Source organism: Cebidichthys violaceus, unplaced genomic scaffold (genome assembly GCF_023349555.1).
Source record: "Cebidichthys violaceus isolate CVI_PGR_0920_01 unplaced genomic scaffold, fCebVio1.0.p SCAF_14, whole genome shotgun sequence".
Taxonomy (NCBI): Eukaryota; Metazoa; Chordata; class Actinopteri; order Perciformes; family Stichaeidae; genus Cebidichthys; species Cebidichthys violaceus.
In genome coordinates this window covers 8786901-8808412 of record NW_027176307.1, presented here as the reverse complement: position 1 = coordinate 8808412, position 21512 = coordinate 8786901, and the positions used below count along the sequence as shown (strand labels likewise).

At 43.0% G+C, this 21512-nt stretch overlaps 2 protein-coding genes across 2 annotated transcripts; both read left to right on the top strand.

Annotated features, from left to right (window-relative positions):
* Positions 1-6607: 6607 nt before the first annotated feature.
* Positions 6608-13719, top strand: mcm3 (minichromosome maintenance complex component 3). Its single transcript, XM_068708703.1, has 17 exons — positions 6608-6766; positions 7018-7130; positions 7519-7727; positions 7857-7987; positions 8187-8425; positions 8508-8616; positions 8731-8884; positions 9020-9151; positions 9242-9450; positions 9620-9794; positions 9883-10009; positions 10290-10440; positions 10577-10717; positions 10803-10906; positions 10993-11066; positions 12405-12501; positions 13176-13719. The coding sequence occupies exons 1-17, from the start codon at positions 6692-6694 to the stop codon at positions 13372-13374; spliced, it is 2439 nt and encodes an 812-aa protein (XP_068564804.1). The 5' UTR covers positions 6608-6691; the 3' UTR covers positions 13375-13719.
* Positions 13720-19181: 5462 nt separating this feature from the next.
* On the top strand, positions 19182-21113 carry il17a/f3 (interleukin 17a/f3). Its single transcript, XM_068708702.1, has 4 exons — positions 19182-19321; positions 19567-19736; positions 19883-20026; positions 20947-21113. The coding sequence occupies exons 1-4, from the start codon at positions 19313-19315 to the stop codon at positions 21080-21082; spliced, it is 459 nt and encodes a 152-aa protein (XP_068564803.1). The 5' UTR covers positions 19182-19312; the 3' UTR covers positions 21083-21113.
* The last annotated feature ends 399 nt before the right edge of the window (positions 21114-21512 follow it).

The following is a 21512-nucleotide window of genomic DNA, read 5'->3' as shown; positions in this document are numbered from 1 at the left end:
ATGTACAGAAACAGGCTGCAGAAGATAAGACACTGGTATGTTTGGCGTGACGACCGCAGTAATGGGCGTGCAAACACGCACGCACACACACACACACACACACACACACACACACACACACACACACACACACATATACACACACACACACACACACACACACACACACACACACACACAGATCTTATTGGGAAGAGCAGCGCTGTTGAAGGTTAATGATCCAAGCCCAGCCCATTTGGCCTCAACTCCCTCAAATAAAAATGATATCTGACAGCAACTTCTCTGCTTCCTCCTCTTCAAACAGGCAACGCCCTTCATCAAAAAAATTAAACATCGAGTCCAACGAGTCTTTGGCTCTGTGCTGCTGAAAAGTGATGAATGGCAATTAAAGCCTTTTTATGTGTACGGGGAGGGAAAGAAATGAATCAGCCGGCGCATTGTGAGGCAAACAGGAGAAGACTTGTTTTATGGGTGGCAGCGTCGGTCACCATTACTCACACCTGGGGTGACACTGCTCCTAACTCTTTTCACTCCCTTTGAGTGACTGCACGGAGAAGAGCAATCGATGTTCTACAGTATGCTCGAGGAGGGCTCGACACAGACTCACTCAAATGAATTATCACTTTTCCTCATTAAACATGTTTCGCCTCACCTTTGACAGCGGACGCAGAGGGCGAGGAGAGTGGCACTGAGGATGAGGAAGACGATGAGGGAGATGACTCCCACCTCTGGGGATGAAAGCCAACCCAGCGCGCCTACCATCCCTACTGGAGCCATTGTCCTGGTGTTCTGAAAAAGAAGGGCAAAACGCAGCAAAAGGTGTCAACAAAGTACAGGACTACATCGTCAAAGCAATGAGCAATGAGCAACCAAAGTGGGTATCAGATATGTGGAATTAACATTTATTTCTTCAATAAGGTACAATCTGATGATGTCCAGTAAACATACAGCATCTCACATTTTTCAGATAACCATATTCTTTCAAAAAGGCAATATAGCAACAAAAAAACCCTGCAGGGTTCATTACTTACATTGTATGCTGCTTGACTCAGCTGTAGCTCTGTCACTTACTGCTGTCAGTCATTCAGCTTTATGTGGCTCGCAGCAGGCAGGTGACTCAGGGAGGGACTCATCTCATTGGTGTGCTGTCTGTTGAGAAGGAGGTGCTGACAACAAGCCCATGAACGGGCCATTGTGTGTGTGTGTTTTTGTCACTAAATCAACTAGCAAACAAAGTAGTACATGTCTGAGATCAACTTCCTTTATTAGCAGTTCAATGGGAGGGTGGTTCACTGTTGAGTGAATCAGCGGTTAAACGCTTCAAGAATGTCAGATGTTATCTGATAACTGTACGAGACAAGAAGCTCTTTCACATTATTCTTGCTGTTTCAATTAACGTTATCACATTTTTCAATCACAAACTTTCTCTCTCTCAATATCATGCAAGATATTACTTTTATATTTTCGTTTCCATTAGGCACTGGTATTAGTGCCACTTCTTATACACCTTGTATTTGTTTACTTTCATTTTTTTTTTAAATTTTGTATTTATTTATTTACCTTACTCTTATTGCTATTGTATTCTATTATGCACTGGTGTCCTTATTATTTATTTTACATTTAATATTTGTTATTCTATTGTTCATATATGTTCATATTTTTATTCTATTGTTTTTTTATTGCTATTCTTCTGTTGTAATGTTCTTGAATTTCCCTCGGGATTAATGAAGTTCTACTTTATTTTATCTTATCTTAACTGATTGTTACACACGCTCAGAAATCAAGATAAAAAGAATAAAGATTTATTTTATTTTCATTAATAGCATTAGTTACATTTAAATTCTCTCTCTATATCACACCTTACACTTCCTTGACAGACACACGAGCCCACCACAGCTGCCTCTCTAAAGAGACATCTATTATGGTTTTTATTGAGGTTTTTATTTTATTATTTTATTCATAGCCGATATGACAAGTTCTGCTGGTGGTTTTAATCATCTATATCAAATTAAACCTGTAAGCTACAGCCAGACTACAACATGAAGCTTCGCTTCTTTCAACATTTATTTAATCGTATTCATAATGATTTGGTGTCCTCTGGTGGCTCAAAGGTAAACTGCATTATTCAAAGTTGTGAGTGGATTAATGGCATAGATGTGCTGTGGACACATTCTGCTAATACATACATTGTTTGAAATGATATGAATTACATTTCATCACAGGCCCCCCCAGACTTAAGAAACTCTGAGATGACCCACCAGTTTGTGGATCCCGACCTGCACCATGGAAAGCATCGCCCCAGAACAGCTCTAGGGCGATGCTTTCCATCTTGAATCTCACAGAAGAAGGTGTTGGAATGATCTCCTGCTCCAGAGGTCTTGTCACCGAGCAACAACTTTAGCCTAGCTTTCATCCTCTGCTCCTCTGATACAGCTGTGTGTGTTACATTGTCGTGTCAGGACTGTTACTAGTTCATTAAAATGCAAACGTCCCGTTTCAGTCCAGTGAAGAGCAAAGCTCCACCATCCTCATCCACCCTGAAGTGGTTCTGGATCAGCGCTCCTATCAGCGAGGATCTGCAGAGAGGATGACTTGATCAGGTGCTGACATCGATGCCCTCTGTGTCGGACCGGGATTAGTGGAGAGGAAAGACTTCTTCACCTCCTTCATTGACAAGCTGAAGGCTCAGCAGGAGGTCAAAGACATTCGGGTCAGTCTATAATCTGAATCACAGCGAGTCAAAGAGCATTTCTCTCTCTGTTGAAAGTAACAATATTGTTCTTCAGGCCATTCAAGAGGCGTTCGCCCCCCTCATATAACTGTTTTATGATGGAAGTGGGGTCATTCGGCTCCACCGTCTGCAGTATCTCTCATTTAAAGTTTTGTTTGTATTCAAGTCAAAACTGAACACTTCAGTCATCAAGGAGCTGAGGACGGCTCTAAGATGTCTCTCCTGTCTCAAAGGATCTTTGACATCCTGCTTTGTAACACTGACCTGATGATTTGTGTTATTATCTAATATGTTTTACCACATACTTATAGGTGAACCCGAACGCCACAACGTCCACTCTATTGACCGAGTTCTTCAAGAGCTACAACATGTGGTGAGTTCTCCCGTTTTCTGACATGAAAAGAAACACAGAGTCGGGTTTACTGAAGGTCTCTGAGACCCGCTGTAGTCGGGTCACCTTACTGGTCCATGAGTGGGTCTAGTTAATGCCTCGTTTCCATGAACAGACGGCCCATTTGAGCTTCACCAGTTGACTCACTACTATAACCCATTTCTCACAGTTTGTGTTGAATTGGTGATTTTAAAATATGAGGTGACCTTTGGGGGAAAAACACCCTTTGATGTGTTGTTAATTTCATATTCACTGGAACAACATAAAATACTCGTTAGATTTGATTCTTAGACATTTTCATGATCTTCCACTCTGAAGATGTAGCAGCGTGTGAACGCTTTGTAAACGTATATTAAATTCTTGTGTTTTGTGTCAGGGAGTGGCCAGCCCCCACTGAGTTAAAGCTGTGAGAATTCTGCGACTTCAGCCATCCTGTTTGGGACCCCAGGGTCAGGCCTCGGCAGGACTCTGATCAGGATTTGATGCTTTGATCATAGAATCGTCAGTAAACACGCTGCTCTGCTGCATTTCCAGGTTATTCCAAGTGGCCGCACCTGATGCCCATCATCCCCACAGCGTACCGCAGCAGAACACCACCTTCAACATGTCTTTCTCCACCGTTACCATCATACTGTAGTCGCTCAGCTGATGTCCAGCAGATTCTCACAGAGCACTTTCCTGTTGGCTCTGATGCAAAAACCCTGTTGGTCAGGAACAGACGTTCAATCTGTGCTCCGTCATTTTGGATCAAGTTGCCACGATTTAACCACGTTGTACTCATAACTTAGATTTGACTCAGACGTCCTCATTCAAAGGGTTTACTGTCACAGAAGAGATACAGAAGAAGAAAGCTGACTGGACCAAACTGTTTGCTACTCCAAACCTTTCCTCTAAAGAAGTGAATCTGATGTTTATGTTGTTTATTTTCATAATTTCTGCTGTACAGTACTTTGAATCCCGCTCTAAACCAAACTATTTAGTTCACATTGACATTACTTACATTACACTTGACTTGGACTCATTTGTTTTCACACTTTGTGCTTTAAAGTGCATGAATTAGTATTTAAGTTTGATACGTTATGTTGTTTTCAGTCAGCCTCTTTGTTCATTACATGTGATAGAAATACTTTTGTTGTTGTAAACTGACTGTTTTGTACTGACCGTGAACTGTTGGAGGTCTTTAATGAATGTGCAAAACAGATGTTGTTATTGTTGCTGTTATTATGTTTTTATTGTGCGACAGATTTCTATTTGTACTTGATTTTAATTGTCAGTTTCTTAATGAGAAACTTAATGAGGTGCAGACGGAGTTTTGTTGTTCGTTATTAACTGAAAATGATCATGTGTTTGTCTCTGTGGATTTATAGATTTTAATTTAACTGTGCTGAAAGAGTTTTGCTGTTATTTATTAGAAATATGGACTGAAGCGTGTTCAGTAGTTGTAAGAAGCTGTTGATGTTCTCTGACTAAAAGCTGTGCTTCTGTTAGCTTCAGTTTGTTCTGTTACATTAATATATTCTCCTTTTTTAATAAATCAGCGTTATGTTCAGATATCTGTTATTTTATTTTCAAATTTGGACGGAAACTCTTGATCATTTGCAGTTGAAGTCAGAGCAGACGGTATCCTTGATGTGACTAAAGATGGAGTCACCGGCTCAGTAAGATTTAACATGAAATGCACAAACAGATTCACTACAGGAGCCACTTTGAAAAGAGTCAACAGAGGTTTTGTCTTTTAACGTTCATGATGCTGTGATGAAAATCTTTGTCCAGTGATGTCACACGTTGTGCTGCTGCTCGGCCTGCTTTAAACACTGAACAGAGATTCCACTATTGGTAAAAGAGGAAACGTGATGTAGTAAGATGCCAGCATGTGTACAAAGGCCCAATGCTGTGACTGTTCTGGCTCTCTTCAAGGCATTTCATTCTGTTAGAAACTTCTTCGGCTTCAGAGAGGCAGCATCTTGAATGGTGAGTACACAGAGTAAAGGAGGAAACCGTTTCAATGTTTAATTTCCACCTGTGAAGAGCTCTCTGAAAATGATTTGTTCCCTCTGTCAGGGTGGGCCTGGTGGAGTCTAAAACCAGACTCCTGGTGGGAATTCTGGAGAGAAATGTGCACGTTAACCTGGCCCACATGAACCTCCAGTCCTTCTATGGCCCCAGCAAGGACAACACCAAGTAAGGAGCCCTGATCTTAGCTTCTGTTTTCATTGTGGAGGGAAGTTTTTTTGAGTGTTAGACCATAAAGCAATAATGGTAATATATAGTTTATTGACTCATTACTGTTTTTTTGTTTTTATGCTACATATTTACTTTATATTCACTAATGGAGACGTGGACTGAAGGAGGAATCGGCTGCATTTCAATAATAGTCACAAATAGTGAGCTTTGAGCTAAATGCTAATGTCGGAGTGCCAACATGCTAACAGTGATATATAGCAGGTGGTCCACATGTTAGTGTGCCGTGATAGCATGCTAACTCTGCTAATAAGCACTACACACAATGGATGCCACTTGTTGTGCAGGTATTTAATCATAGACCAAAGTGTTGGACAAGTTGAACTTCTGACGCGGTGACAATGCTGATGAAAAATGAGAGGGTCACCAAAGTGAACATGAACACGCGAAGCAATTTTCATGGCCATTAGTCCAATAGTTATACACACACAGCCCTCCCAATGAACACTGTACTGTCACCATATTGACTTTATGTTAAAGCTTTGGTATGGGCCTTTCCTGTCTTTGTCAGTAGCTATAAGGCCCTGAGCCTTAAAGTCACACAATATCATTAAAATATTAAATACTTCAAAAGGTTGTTACATTTTTAACAAAAGCAATGTGTCTGCATCTGCATAAACATTTTGTTGTTTTGATATGAACAAAATGCTGTGAAAGTACATGTAATATTGCCCTCAAATCATTATGGTAACACTTTAAGAAGATTATACCTATATTGGATTATGAACACATTCACAAGACATTTTTATGTTTTTGTAAGGGTTTATAAAACTCTTTATACGTGTTTATTATATTTTATATTTTCATATTTGTATATGTATATCATTATATTTATAAAATTATACCGTATTGGATGTGGTGGACATTATATATTATCTTTTCAATATTTACAATGCTTTATGAAGAATACAAAACAAATGCGACTAAATGGAACCTCGTAGGCTAGCTGTTCCTTGTGACTTCCGGGTCATTTTCGATTTACAAAATGCTTTGAGGCATTTTTTTGTCGATTATCAGGCCGTAGTGTTGGTTCACTGTTGGAGCCAGGCCACGACCCTTTTCCGGCTCCACTTTCGCGCGAGTTCTTTAAGGGGCGGGCTCATGTGCTGTCACGGTGCATTCTATTGGACAGCTGTAACGCTTACCCGCCGACCATGCAAAACGCGCTTGCAGAGTTGACCAATCGCTTCTTACGGTCTACTTGTTACGCGGCACGCAGTGGCGCGAAAACCTCCTCAGTGTTTAGTCCGACGGCAGCGAGGCGCACACCGTACCGAGCTCTGTGCAATATTTTAAGGTTTTTATAGCGCAAGAAATAATATCCCACCATGGCAACCGACGTCGTAGATGACCGGGAGATGAGAGAGGCTCAGAGAGATTACCTGGACTTCCTGGACGACACCGTAAGTCCGACTTGTATCCGGTTAAACTCTTTGTTATGGCACATATATGAGAAACCATGCGGTCTGTTGACAGTAATTGACGTCGGTTTGCAAAACTCTACATGTTACTACGACGCTTGGTGCGACAGTTAAGTTTAGTTCTCCGTAATCTGATGCATGTGTTCCCTTAAACCCAGTGAAATCAGTATCGAATTATTTTGGGTAAACAATGGGGGAAAAAACCCGCAACCTATTATGTCTGTTTCCTGCAGCAAGACCAGGGGGTTTACCAAAGCAAGGTCCGGGACATGATCAGTGAGAATAAAGCTCGACTCGTCGTCAACATCAACGACCTGAGGAGACGCAACGAGGCCCGGGCTGCAAAGTAAGGAAGGGAACTCTCTCTCTCTGTGTGTGTGTGTGTGTGTGTGTGTGTGTGTGTGTGTGTGTGTGTGTGTGTGTGAACGAACTGATGTGTTATTACCATGGCTCACAGTCAGCTGATCTACAAATGTTAAGTGTTTTGATTCCCTTAATTCTCACACACACGATTCATTACATAGAATAACCAGTAATCTTTTTTTCTAGTGTTGATCTGAGTTGTGATTCCTCACACTAACAGTACTGTAGCTGCTGTATCACATACACATCTTATATAATATAGACTTTGTTTATTGGTGTGTTATCGTTCCCCATTTACAACCACAAAACAGCCCCCAGAGCTATAGTATATTAATTCCTCTTCTACTCGCGTGTTCTGTCGTCTCCTCCAGACTGATGAGCAATGCCTTCGAGGAGCTGCTGGCCTTCCAGCGGGCCCTGAAGGACCTCGTGGCCTCCGTGGACGCCACCTACGCCAAGCAGTACGAGGAGTTCTTCGTCGCCTTGGAGGGCAGCTTCGGCACCAAGCACGTCACCCCCCGGACCCTGACCTCCCGCCTGCTGGGCAGCATGGTGTGCGTGGAGGGCATCATCACCAAGTGTGAGTGTGGTCCCCCCCCCCCCCCATAATTTTGGGCTCTACTGCTTTGTCTCTTGCCTTCATGTAGTCTTTGTTTCACAATGCTCACGGTGATGTTTAGAACGCGTATATTGTTGCCTTCTTCTTCAGGTTCCTTGGTGCGTCCTAAAGTAGTGCGCAGCGTCCACTACTGCCCGGCCACCAAGAAGACAATGGAGAGGAAGTACACCGACATGACCTCGCTGGATGCCTTTCCTTCCAGTGCCATCTACCCCACCAAGGTATTTACTATAACTTGATCTGCGTTCACATCTAACTGGAGCAGTTTTTGGCTCCATGCCACACACACACACACACACACACACACACACACACACACACACACACACACACACTCTCACTCTCACTCTCACTCTCACGCTCTCTCACTCACTCACTCACTCCCGTCTCCTCCTGTGTTTCTGTCCCTCTCTCGACAAGGACGAGGAGAACAACCCCCTGGAGACAGAGTTTGGTCTCTCCATCTACAAGGACCACCAGACCATCACGGTGCAGGAGATGCCGGAGAAAGCCCCGGCCGGCCAGCTGCCCCGCTCCGTGGACATCATCCTGGACAACGACCTGGTGGACGTAGTCAAGCCGGGAGACAGAGTGCAAGCCATCGGGACGTACCGCTGCCTGCCCGGAAAGAAGGGGGGGTTCACTTCTGGGACGTTCAGGTGAGACGGGATTGAGCGTGTGCCGTAGCTGCGGAGTTTCCCCCGAGTTTTTTGTTATTAATTAACTGTTTTTCTTGCTCAGGACCATCATGATAGCCTGCCACATCAAACCTATGAGCAAGGAAGTGTCCCCCAACTTCTCAGCGGACGACGTGGCCAAGATCAGGAACTTCAGCCGGAACCGCTCCCTGGTAAGACTTGGATCCTTCTAACTACTCATTGCTCGCATTGGCTCATTGTGAGAGTGAGCTCCCTTTTTAATTGAATGATGAAGTCTCCCTTTTCTGGTCTTATTTTTTGCTCAGGATGTGTTTGATCAGCTGGCTCACTCCCTGGCTCCCAGTATCCATGGCCACGAGTACATAAAAAAGGCCATCCTCTGCATGTTGCTGGGCGGCGTGGAGAAGGTGCTGGAGAACGGGTCGCGCATCAGAGGAGACATCAACATCCTGCTCATCGGTACCGCCGTTTATTATTCGTGCTCATGACACTTCAATTAAAAACTATATGTATATTTATCTTTTCCCAATACTAATGAGCTGTTCTGCTGCCCTTTGTTGCTTAATCTCATCACGCGTTCTTCTTCTTCACCAGGCGATCCATCGGTAGCGAAGTCCCAGCTGCTGCGTTACGTGCTTCACACAGCGCCCAGGGCCATCCCCACCACGGGGCGGGGCTCCTCTGGAGTGGGTCTGACCGCTGCCGTCACCACCGACCAGGAGACCGGTATGACACGCACATCCGCGCTGGTGTGCAAACGTTATTAGCGTCCCCATAAGCCTATACACCAACTGTCTGCGTCTGTCCCTCCCCAAGGCGAGCGCCGTCTGGAGGCGGGTGCCATGGTGCTGGCCGACCGTGGCGTCGTGTGCATCGACGAGTTTGACAAAATGTCCGACATGGACCGCACGGCTATCCATGAGGTGATGGAGCAGGGCCGCGTCACCATCGCCAAGGCCGGCATCCACGCCCGCCTCAACGCCCGCTGCTCCGTGCTGGCGGCCGCCAACCCCGTCTACGGCAGGGTGAGCAGCCGATCTAACAAGAACTCTTTGTCATGATTTACTCTTTTCTCTCTCTACCTACCTACCTACACACACACACACACACACACACACACACACACACACACACACACACACACACACACACACACACACACAAAAGTGTTAACCCCGCTCTTGTCTTGTTTAGTATGACCAGTACAAAACCCCCATGGAGAACATCGGCCTCCAGGACTCCCTGCTGTCGCGTTTTGACCTCCTGTTCATCGTGCTGGATCAGATGGATGCCGAGCAGGACCGCGAGATCTCGGACCACGTGCTGAGGATGCACCGCTACCGCGACCCCCGCGAGCAGGAGGGAGCAGGTGCTGCGCACGAGGACTTCTTAAAATTGCAATCTGTGTATTAAGTTGCTATTTGTTTAAACATGGCTTGGTGTTTTGTTTTTCTTAGCCATGGCTTTTGGCGGGACAGTAGACGTCCTGGCTACTGAAGACCCAGACGCTATAGTAGAGGAAGACGAGGAGCTGCAGATCTACGAGAAACACAACAACCTGCTGCATGGAACCAAGAGGAAGAGGTACGCACACACCATCAACCTTAGCAGGAGCTAAACAAAACTTCAGTTAAATGTCATTTTTATCCTCATGTACAAAAAACAGCTGGGTGACTGGTTTAAGAGAATAACCATAAACATCTGGAAGACTGGTTTAAGAGAATAACCATACGCATCTGGATGACTGGTTTAAGAGAATAACCGTAAACATCTGGTTGACTGGTTTAAGAGAATAACCATAAACATCTGGTTGACTGGTTTAAGAGAATAACTAAAGAGAGATGTACTGTGTCCTTTGTCTCAGGGATAAGATTGTGAGCAAGGAGTTCATGAGGAAGTACATCCATATCGCCAAGGCGGTGACGCCTGTGCTGACAGAGGAGGCAGCCAATCACATCGCAGAGGAGTACGCAAGGCTGAGGAGCCAGGAGCAGATGGGTGCCGACATGGCCAGGGTGAGCAGCAGCATGCACACGCCTACGCCTTTTTATAAAGCGGTTCTGTTGGGGGTGTACAGAAGGTCTGAGCAGAGGTCTCATCACAGCAGACATTTAGATTTTGCTCTGACCTTGTCATCGTCCTCTTCCTCAGACCTCTCCAGTGACGGCCCGTACGCTGGAGACGCTGATCCGTCTGTCCACAGCACACGCCAAGGCCCGCATGAGCAAAGCCGTGGAGCTGGAGGACTCGGAGGTGGCCGTGGAGCTTGTCCAGTTCGCCTACTTTAAAAAGGTCTGTCCCGCTGTGTCTGCTCAAGGATGGAATGATGCGTTTTTAACATGTGAATGAAGCTCATATTGTCTGGTTTCCTCCGCAGGTCCTGGAAAAAGAGAAGAAACGCTCGAGACAGGAGCGGGACTCTGGTTCAGAGGAGGAAGAGGAGTCCTCCACTCAAAGTTCACAGAAAACCGCGAAAAAGAGGTGACTCACAGATGCACACTTTTGATCTTTTTTTTTAAAAAGCTCTCACAGCCATCATTAATAACACTATCCTGTGCGTCCTGTAGGGGGCGACGTGGTTCTCAGGGCAGCGAGCCTTACAGCCCGTATGACTTCAGTGAGCAGCAGGAGGTTCCTGAGAGTAAGCATCACTTTTATTGTAGTCTGCTTTCACATTCTCTGTGACTCGTTCCAGACACAACTGAACATTCATTCTCACTTTAGCACAACTACCTTCTCCTGTTACACTGTGTTCTGTCTCTTTTTAAAAAATATATATTTTTTAAGACTGCAAATTTAATTTTTGCTTATGAACTTTGTAACATGAACACTATTGAGGCTGACAGTCTGTTCACTACATTTTTTTAATTTATTTTTTTATAAATGTAATCACTACATTGACTGTTGATGTCCAATCAACATGGTTCTTATAATCCTGGAGCACTGCCACTCTTCTCTATCCAGTCACAGTACACACATATGGATATGCATGCAAGTAAACAGACAAATTATTTTGATTTTCATAAAAACTGTCATAACGTGTTAATTTGCAACTTGCATGGTGTATGGCCCAACTTATTCTGATAGTCAGCGGTGGAATTTGACATGCTTACACAATTTCTGGTGACTCCCTGAGTGGTTTTGCAGTAACAACTAAAACAGTGTGGTCAATTTAAAAAACATAATGTAAATGAGTACATTTTAACTACTTAATTCTCCATCCACCCACTTGTCACAGCTTAGGGAAGCAAAACTTTGTTCAGCTTAGTTTCTGTAACCATGTGTAGCATTTAAGTATTGTGGAATTAGCATGCTAGCTAGCCGACCAGTGGAAATATAGCTAGTTAGCTAGCTTGCTATCTGAGCCATGCTACACTGTTTTCTTAAAATGAGCCCAACAGCGAGCTGGTGGCCTACAGCAACGCTGGGTGTAATGGTCTCTCCTCGCTCCGGAGAAGGACAAGCTAGCGTTACCTCGCTAACTAGCCAGCTGTATGCTAGTTAGCTAGCTAGCTAGCTTGCTTTCCGGCTGGTGGCTAACGGCAGCGCTGGGGCTAGTCCCTCTGTCTCGCGCCGTTACTCCAGAGAAGGACAAGGTAACTATACCTAGCTGACCAGCTAGCCAGAGCTTTGTCCACTCATCTTCCTGGCAACCTCTGAGAACAGTTACATGTCTGTTCTACTCCGGTTCTATGAACCTGCCTGTAACAGTATATTAAGTTGTTAAAATGATCTCGATCTCATAGATAACATTACGTAACATTAAATTGCTTCTCACGTGTTTGTACATAAGCTATGATAAATCTTAAAGTACCATTTTCTTTGAGTACCTCTTCCACCAAGGCTGAAAATAACAATGAATAGCATGCCTGTATAGCATGTTTCAAGCAAAGCAGCCTACGGTTCAAAGGATTGAACCCTTACTTTAAGCATGCATGTTTCTGACTGGAGTTCTCACGTTGGTCGTTCTGCTCTCTAGTTCAGGCTGGCACCCCGAAACCAGCCAAGCCCCAGCGGGAGGAGGAGCCCATGGACGCCGCGTCACAGGCTGAAGACTCAGCGCTCTCCGCAGAGAGGTGGGCAACTTATTCAAACAAAAGTCTATCAATATATTCCAGATACGTTCCTCACGATCAGCTACTACTTGCTATAAATAGCGCTGCATTCCTGACAACTCGTAGGTCGGAATTGTCCCAGGTGGAATTTCAAACTTCCGACCAGCAGGCATGCAAAACGTGAACAAAAACCACAGCTAACAGTGATCATCATCAAACTGATGTACACACAATTGAAGTCCCATCGGGGCAATTTTTTATGTTTTTGTGAATACTTTTTGTTGATAGAAGATAACTTTCAGGCTGTTTACCGTAACTGGCTACCTAATAACATTGTGACAAATTTTAACATCAATTTACATGCAGAACAGGTTTTACTTTATGACAATAAGCACTATTTTAAATGTAAATATGACATTTACCTTTCAATGTGCACTTCCACTGTTGTAACTTAAACAGCTGCTTCTTCATGAAGTCGGGGTGGATGGATTTGCCCCCATTTCACAAATAAGAACTTCAACTTTGAGTTTTTCTAGGAGATTGTAATTTTTTGGCTGGATGTGAGGATTATTCTTAGTCGCAATAGGAGACTTAAGACTTGAAGAAACAACGATGTGGCATATGTCAGACGTGAGCAGCTCCCTGACAGCAGTTTTCTGTGAAACGTAATAAAATCCGTGTGCTTCCTCCACCAGGCTGAAGGAGTTCAAGTCCTCCCTGTTCGCCGTGTTCCAGTCCGCTCACGCTCAGTCGGTGAAGATGACGAACCTGACGGAGGACATCAACAAAGGGCGTGAGAGCCGCTTCACGGAGCCAGAGGTTCGCAGCGCCCTGGCTCGCATGCAGGATGACAACCAGGTCATGGTGGCCGACGACATCATCTTCCTCATCTGAGGGGCTGATGTTGATTGCATGGACTTTGAAAGAAACCGGGACTTGTATTCAAATGCACATTCATTTTGTTTGTACCATTACGCATCCTTAATCTCTTTATGTTGCACACGCAAAAACACACCCTGATCTCTAGTGAGTTCCTCACATGAGGCACCGATGATGATCTCAAACTGTTTATTGTCCCGATGGATTTGGATTCACTGTGGTGCAGATTGTTCCACTGTTGCTACAGTGGGATAAGGACATTAAGTAGTATACCAACACTTCTGATGTCTGGATTTGTATATAGTTTAAAAGAAGTTTTGTAACTGTAGTTGTGTATTAAAAAATAAAAATGTAATGGGACACGACTTGGGTTCTTGAATGAATTGACAAGCTCTATATTACAGCATGTTACTTCATACCTTTACCTCCTCTCACCAGAGTTTGTACTCCGAAAACCCCTCCGAAATATTTTGTTTTTGCTCCAGTTTTTCACAAGTTTTCACAAATTTTTGTTACAAATTATGTAAAACCCGTGTTGGTGAGCACTTCTCCTTTACTGTGATAATCCATCCACCTGACAGGTGTGGCACATCAAGATGTTGATTACACAGTGTTATTAAACAGGTGTGGCACATCAAAATGCAGACTACACAGCTTCGTTATTAAACAGGTGTGGCACATCAAGATGCTGACTGAATCCTAAGACTAAGGCCTTTTTTGTGACTAGCCCAGGACGCACTTGTGTAGTAACAACACCGTGTATTCAGCATCTTGATTCCCCACAAAGGAGAAGTGCAACAAACCAAACCCTCGACCAGAACGAGAGAAATAAGCTTTTTGTCTGCGCAGTGAATAGTGTATTTTTTTATTTCAACTAGTGAAACTGGGAGCAAAAGTGATGAGTCCTGAGGAAATCACTGCATGCCGCATGCAGGTACATTTGTGCGTGTAACCTACTGTGGCTGTATTTTATGTTGTGTGAATAAAACATTTATTTTTTACAGCTAACCCTTATATTGATGAAGGTACATGCAAATGACAAGGTATTACAAAATATAAACCATACTTTGGTGTTTCGTTTTTACCTAATTTTATACAAATTTCATTCACTCTACTACTCCGGATAAGGACAAGCTGTTTAAAAAATAAGAAAATTTGCTATTTATTCCAGTGTACCAAAAAATGGTGCGGAAATGAATTTTGATGTAAAAAATGCGCATAGAACACCTGTTTAACTAAGAGCTTAAATAGTGAAATTGAAAAATGTTCGGAGATGCTGGGGAACTTTGTGATTTCCCAGAAGAGCTGCTCTCGAATGATTGAACCTCTTCCTGCTTCAGTTACAGAGTGTTTACAAGAAGCACTGAATCTGAAACCCCCCCCAAAATCCACTCCGTGTGGGAGGCCGTTCCCATGAAGTTCACACTCCCCTGTGTTCAGCTCCCACCTTCCCTGACACGCTGCTTCACCTCACTTAACAGTTCAGCATGACGAGTCAGCTTATGTTTCAGGTGGTGGTGGGGGGGATTCACATTGTCGCTGCACCCACAACATCACAGACATTTGACTTTGGGCTTCGTGATGTAACTCTGCTGTGGTTCTGATCGGTCTGATGATAAGGCCAACAATCATTCGGGACACGAGAGGCGCCGGGCTCTCGACACCCACGGCTGACTCATATCACATCTGGTATCAAAGGCTGCAGCCTGCTGCAGCAGCCTCGCATCTTTCACCTCAGCTGTGACACTCAGTTTAGTTTTACTTTAGTCTTTTAAAGCTGGGTTTACACATGATTATAGAAACTTCTTAGAATAAACAAATGATTTAAAGTTACTGTGACCCTCCTTAAGAAAAATGGCAGGCGGATTAGCAGTAATTGCTTGTGAGTTTTGGTAAAGCGCAAGAGAAGACAGGCTTGTATTTTAGGTCTTTTTGATGTCTGAAAGCAATAGTATTTTGGGAAATATACTTATTTGCTTTCTTGTATAAATGTGAAGATAGCTATCACTTTTGTATTTGTCCAGTAAATAAAAGGCTGCGGCAAGGTGCTAAACTGGTTAGCTTAGCATTAAGCTAATGGGGAAATAGCTAAATCTGCCTACCAGCACTTAAAAATTACTTAAAATTTGGTTTGTTTAATGTCCACAAGAAACAGAGTGATAAAAGGTCTTGCTGCCTTTGAACAGAGCCAGGTTAATTGTTTTCCTCGTTTCTAGTCTTAATGCTAAGCTACCTGGCCTTAGCTTCATATCCATGCTGTCTTAATGATGTCAACTGTTGGATGGCACAACATTTTGTTCAACTCAATAACTCAAAATCAGAAATCTAGGCCCCAAAAACCCTATAACTCCCATTAAAAGTGTCCTTGCCCCCTGTCCGTTAACATAGAGTCCACTGTCAGAGTAGTTTTTGATTCAGATTTAAGCTTCAAACCACAAATCACAAAAGTTGTACAGTCCTGTTTTCTACAAATAACAACCATCTCCAAAGTCCAAATAATCCTTTCTCAACCTGACCTGGGAAAAGTCCTTCATGCATTCTTCTTTTCAAGACTTGATTACTGTAACTCCCTTCTTTCTGGCCTCAACCAAACATCACTCTCTCGCCTCCAACTAGTTCAGTGTGCAGCAGCTCTGCTTCTCACTCGTTTTAACAGACTGCATCACATCACCCCAATCCTGGCCTCTCTCCACTGGCTCCCTGTTTGTTTTAGAATTGATTTTAAGATTTTTCTGATCACTTTTAAAGCACATCTGGGTCTGACCCCAACATTCATAGAGTCAATGTTGACCCCTTATGACCCAGCTTGCAGCCTTAGATCCTCAGGTGGGGCCCTTCTCGAGGCTGAAAACTAAAGGTGACGTGCTTTCTCCATCAGGACCCCTCGGCTTTGAAATGAGCTGCCTGAGGAGATAATCTCTTTTAAATCACTTCTTAAAACCCATTTTCATGTGATGTCGTCGCTTTTCTGTTTTATTTTTATTTGTTGATTTTACGAAATTATTAATTTTTTAAAATTTGATTATATACAGTATATATTGTATATATATTATTATTATCTCAGGGAAATAATTATTGGCAGGAAAGTGAATACTGGTGGATGTGATTTCCCAAATGTCAATATGTTACAAAACCTTTGCTTCGAGAATTTTTTTTTAATTGTCTCCTTAAACTCACAACTAAAGATGAGGCTGCACTACATTCAGACTCTTATTCCACGTAAAGAGTGGGACCCTCTGTGACAATAACCCTTCCTTTCTCTCTCCTCTCTATTTCTGTTTCTCAGAGCATTTAGTGATAATTCTGTGATCCCTTCTGCCACAGGTACATGCTTAATCGATATGTGTCCCGGGCCCCTGAATTACAAAAGCAGCCCTGTGTGTCTGTGCAGAGAGCTGTCCATCAGAAGCAGGTCATGATGTATCATACTACTACTTCCACAGACACTAAGTCATTGACTCCCATGCATTTCCTACGAGGGAAACTTTAAAAGGAAGTTTGGTTTGCAACTCTTTGCCAACTCGTCAGCTTTTCACTTAGATATGCATCACATGTGGGACAAAAAGTGTTTTTCTGTCCCGCTAACAGATGCCTTCTTTGGCTGCCTCTTACCACGTAGCTGTGTTTTCTTTCTAACATCCTCCTGTTCCTATTTTCATCAGAGCTCCACGAGGACAAATCAGCTTAACACTAAACTTGCACCATGACTATCAGACATCTGCACTAAATCACTCATAAATAAAACTTCATCATGTTAGATTCCGTACTTTCACCCCAGGACATTTTATTAACTAAATATCTTACTATGTTATTTTTACTTAATTCATAAGTCTTTAAAGCTGCTATACTACCATAACAAATGACAAAAGTGTGTAATAGGACAACGGTGACTCGTAGAGACGAACCCACAGAGAAACATCATCCAACTCTGAAGTGCCAAACTGCAATATGTAAAGGGTAACTTCATGTGTAAGTGTGTAAGTGACTAATGAGGACAACAATCGTAGAAATTGGTCCGGTATTGAGGTAGAACGTTGCAGACGACAGAAGCGAATCGGGCTGCAAGGTAATCGATGGGGGCAACTCCTCACCGTCAATGTAGGTCATCTAAAAGTGTTGACAAATTGTTGTTGAAAGTGTCTGAAGGCATTATGAACAGCGCCATACATAGAAATATAACCTTTTTCTTTATCTGACCATTTCAAACTGAAAGGGTTTATATTAAAAAGGGATGTCATGGCAGTGAGTGAACATAGGGTGCACCCTATAGTCTTTAGTGGGGCGTTTGGATTTAATGTTTTTGTATAATTTAAAGGAGGATTCCTTTCCGTAACCAGAGGGAGAAGTGTGCCCTGGGAGTCATTACACTCCCTCCTTCACTGAAGGATCCTTTTTATCCAAAGGGCTATGTATGTTTTTAAAAGCTTCCAGAATACAACCGGGTTTTACAGAATAGAGATTTGAGGTTTTTGTTTGTCGAGTCCACCACAACAACCTAGAGTATAAAAAGTGATACAATCTCAACATTTCTATTATTGGTTACATTTTTTGGATCCCGACCTAAAAAAGTGGCTCGCTGCCACTGAACAGTTGAAACTTTGGAGTTTGGTACCAAGTTCAACTTGGCCATGATGACCATCATGTCGATGAAGATGCTCAGAGTGGAAATCCCAGTGCATTGAGTAAAAACGCAACGTTTCTGTTGTCCAAATCCAAGTATGCAGGGAGCAGAACATGCTAACCTGCTAGCTCTTCCCCCTGTGTGATAATTCAGATTCTTACGCACGCTTCATTGGGTCAGTAGTATCCTCCTCATTTATTTGGGAGGATTGTACTCCCAGTAAAACGTGGGTTCTTGCTACACGGGGGCAGTCAACTGGTCAAACTGGAGGATCTATTGCACTCTCATGGAGCAGCACTACCTGTGTGGGTAAGAATCTGAGCTATCACTTTAAGGTGTTCATGTTACTGTTCTGTTCTTCAGTCATGCTGCAGCATGGACGGTAAACAACCACACATCATCCATCAATCAACAGTTGCCGCGCTCCAGTTTGTAGGCTCCTTATGACGCAGGAGGAGAGAAGATGTTATCACACGGTTTCTGTTTGAAAGTGGTTCTGCTGATTCATTACCAGAAGTCTCCTCAGCGTTTCCCTGACCTACATCGTTCATTCTGGGCTGGCAGTGTGTAGGTGTGCTTACTAGTGTTTTATATGACTTGGAGAAGTAAATCAAAGTTGAATCTCTTCATGATGAGTCGGTTTCTTAAAGGGATACCAACGATAACAGGACCATTTCCAATTTTTTGAAAAGACATTATATATGATTATTAGTTTTACTTTGTTTTAGTGACAAAATTATCGCTGGTTTGTTTTGTAAAAAATCAAGCTTGAGTTGCAGATTTTTACACCAGTGCTTTTTTTCTTTAACTCAAAAACTTTTCTTTTTTTTGCCATAAAAGTAACAAATAGTGTACTGTTTTCACAACCACATCAAAAAGTTCCGTCGGAGAACAAAGGTTTTCACACCTTTTGGTGTCAGCTGGCTCATCTCACTCAGAGGAAGTATTGCTTCTTCTAGGCACTGACAGGTCAAAATGGGGCCAAGTAAAAAGAACGATGCTTTGTGCAAAACAAAAGTTACTGTCATCCAGTGTAGGAAGGCCTTCGTATGTTTCAAATGTATGTCGCCGTAACGACAATGAGAAAAGTGCACACACAGGTAGAAAGTAACGAGTGGACGGGGGCCGGGAAAGACCACAAAACCGTTAATCTTATCTACAGATCGACATCTTTAAAAATTAAAGACAGTCATAGCGGAAATGCACCGCAGATCTTGCCAACACACACCAACACAGTCCGCCTGCATAAAAACACAGAGAGGAACGTAGACTCGACGAGACAGCACAGGAGCGCCTCACTGTTAAAGTCGGGCTCTGCAGGCGAGACGAACCATGCTGCTGGTGAGTGCTTCAATCTTATCCATGGCCACCAGATCACTGTTCACAGGATGACTATGATGGGATATGTACCGATGGGATGTCACCACTTTAAATTAAAAGTTAATGTATCTAATGCCTCCAAACTGTTGTGACGCAAATGAAAGATGAATCTTTTTTGTGTAAATGTTCCAGAATCAATATGTATTTCTTCTTTGTTTGACATGCCTTCTAACCAATAAAGCCCTTGCTGGTGTTCTGGTGTTCAGGTGTTGAGAGCTCTGCTGGTGCTGGGCCTGACGGTCTCCCTGAAGTCGGGGCAAGGAGCTAGACTGAGGGGCACGTCTGTGAGACTGGTCCTGGATCCCTCAGTGCCGCCTCAGTTCGGCAGGTCCGCCTCGACCATCGCCAACATGTCTCTGTCTCCGTGGACGTACAGGTGAGGCCTCACCGGTCTTTCTCTCATCGCTTTGCACATGCTGGTGCCAAAGAAAAAACACCCGTTTGTTCGGCGGTTCAGTTCTCAGTTCTGGACATTCAAAGCCTGTGTTCCCTTTCATAAAGATGTGTTTCCTCCCTCTCCAGGGAGTCCTGTGTGGAGTCTCGGTTGCCTCGGCGGATCTTTCACGCTGTGTGCCTGACCTCTGGCTGTCTGAGCCTGCAGGGGGGGGGAGAGAATGCAGCCCTTGAGGCCAAACCCATCTACCACCAGGTTCTGGTCCTCCACAAGTGAGCCACTGCAGTCTTTGTAAAAAAAATCTCATAAATTTTATATCCGCAAATTTGTGAGTTCTTTTTCATAAATTTGTCACAAGAATCTCAGAGAAGTTTTTTTAAATCCCACTCCCCCGACTCCGTAAAATGGCCCTAATACACCTTTTACACTAGTACAAGATGAAGTATAGTTTCACTGTTTCCAGGATGTAAATAGGGTTTTTATATACACATAGATTACAAGGACAGAGAACACTGTATTCTTCTGCACATTAGTCTAGCTTAGCATCTCAAAGATTTAAAAAAGAAGTGCGCATAGCTATACCTCTAAAACTGACTGATTAACACATTGCGTTGTTTGTTTAATCCACACAAAAACAGAAATTTAAAAACAGCAATATATGATCTTTATGCTAAGCTAAGCTAATTGTCTCCCTGCTCTAGCTCCGTACTTGACACACATGAAAATAGTATCAATCTGCTGCGGTTCTTTTAATTTGAAGGCAAAGGCACAAACTTAAAAGAATGTTTTTATAGCTGGGTGTTTAATGCATACCAATACAAGGTGAGGTATCGACTCACTGTTTTCCAAGAGTTATTGAACTGTACATACAAGAACTGTATTTTTCTACCATTTAATAAGTTAGTGAACATTATGGGATGTATATTTGATAAATAAGTTGGACAAAGTGGTAGGAATGTGAAAACCCAAACTAATCTGGTGTTTATCATCCCATGTCAAGGAATTGTTGGCATTTTTAACAGAAGTTGCATTCATCGCATTAAACTGAATGGAAACACTGGATTGTATTAGATTGTCTTTTTGACTTTAACTTGTTTCTTCCTCGTCTTTTCTATGTGATTCCATTTAATGATCTCACAATGACATCGTCTGTGTTTAATCAGTACTCACTCATTTCTTCATCCCGCTCCAGAATCTCCAAGCGAAGGCCCGGTAACAGAAGGAGGAAATGGTACAGCTTCAGACTGGGGACGGAGGTGGTCACAGTGGGCTGCACCTGTGTGAGGCCCAGTGTCGTCCCACAGCAGCCACACACAGGACTCTTCTGATGGTAGCAACTCTTTCTGCATATTGTCAATGTTTTACCACTTTCTAACTCAACCTTGCAATATTATCTTAAGTTTTCACTGAATCATCTTTTATGTACTTCCCAAAAGACACACAAAAGACCTGCAAAGAGCTTCTTTCTGCCCCCTAGTGGTGGAACAAGCTAAATGCAGTAGGTACAAGTACAGTCATTTACTGTATGTCATGAAAAGGATGTCGTTGGAAATATATAATTGTATATGCTATATTATTTGTTTGTGTGTTGGGACAGGGGAGGGAATCATAAAAAAAAAAAAAAAGATTTAGTATTTTATTCCTCTTATGTTGCCTGGTTGTTTTTAACTCACCCTTTAATAATAATACCTCTGTTCTTATTTTATTGTAAGCAATATCAGAATGTTTTATTAAAGTTTTTAATTCAACTCTGATGTA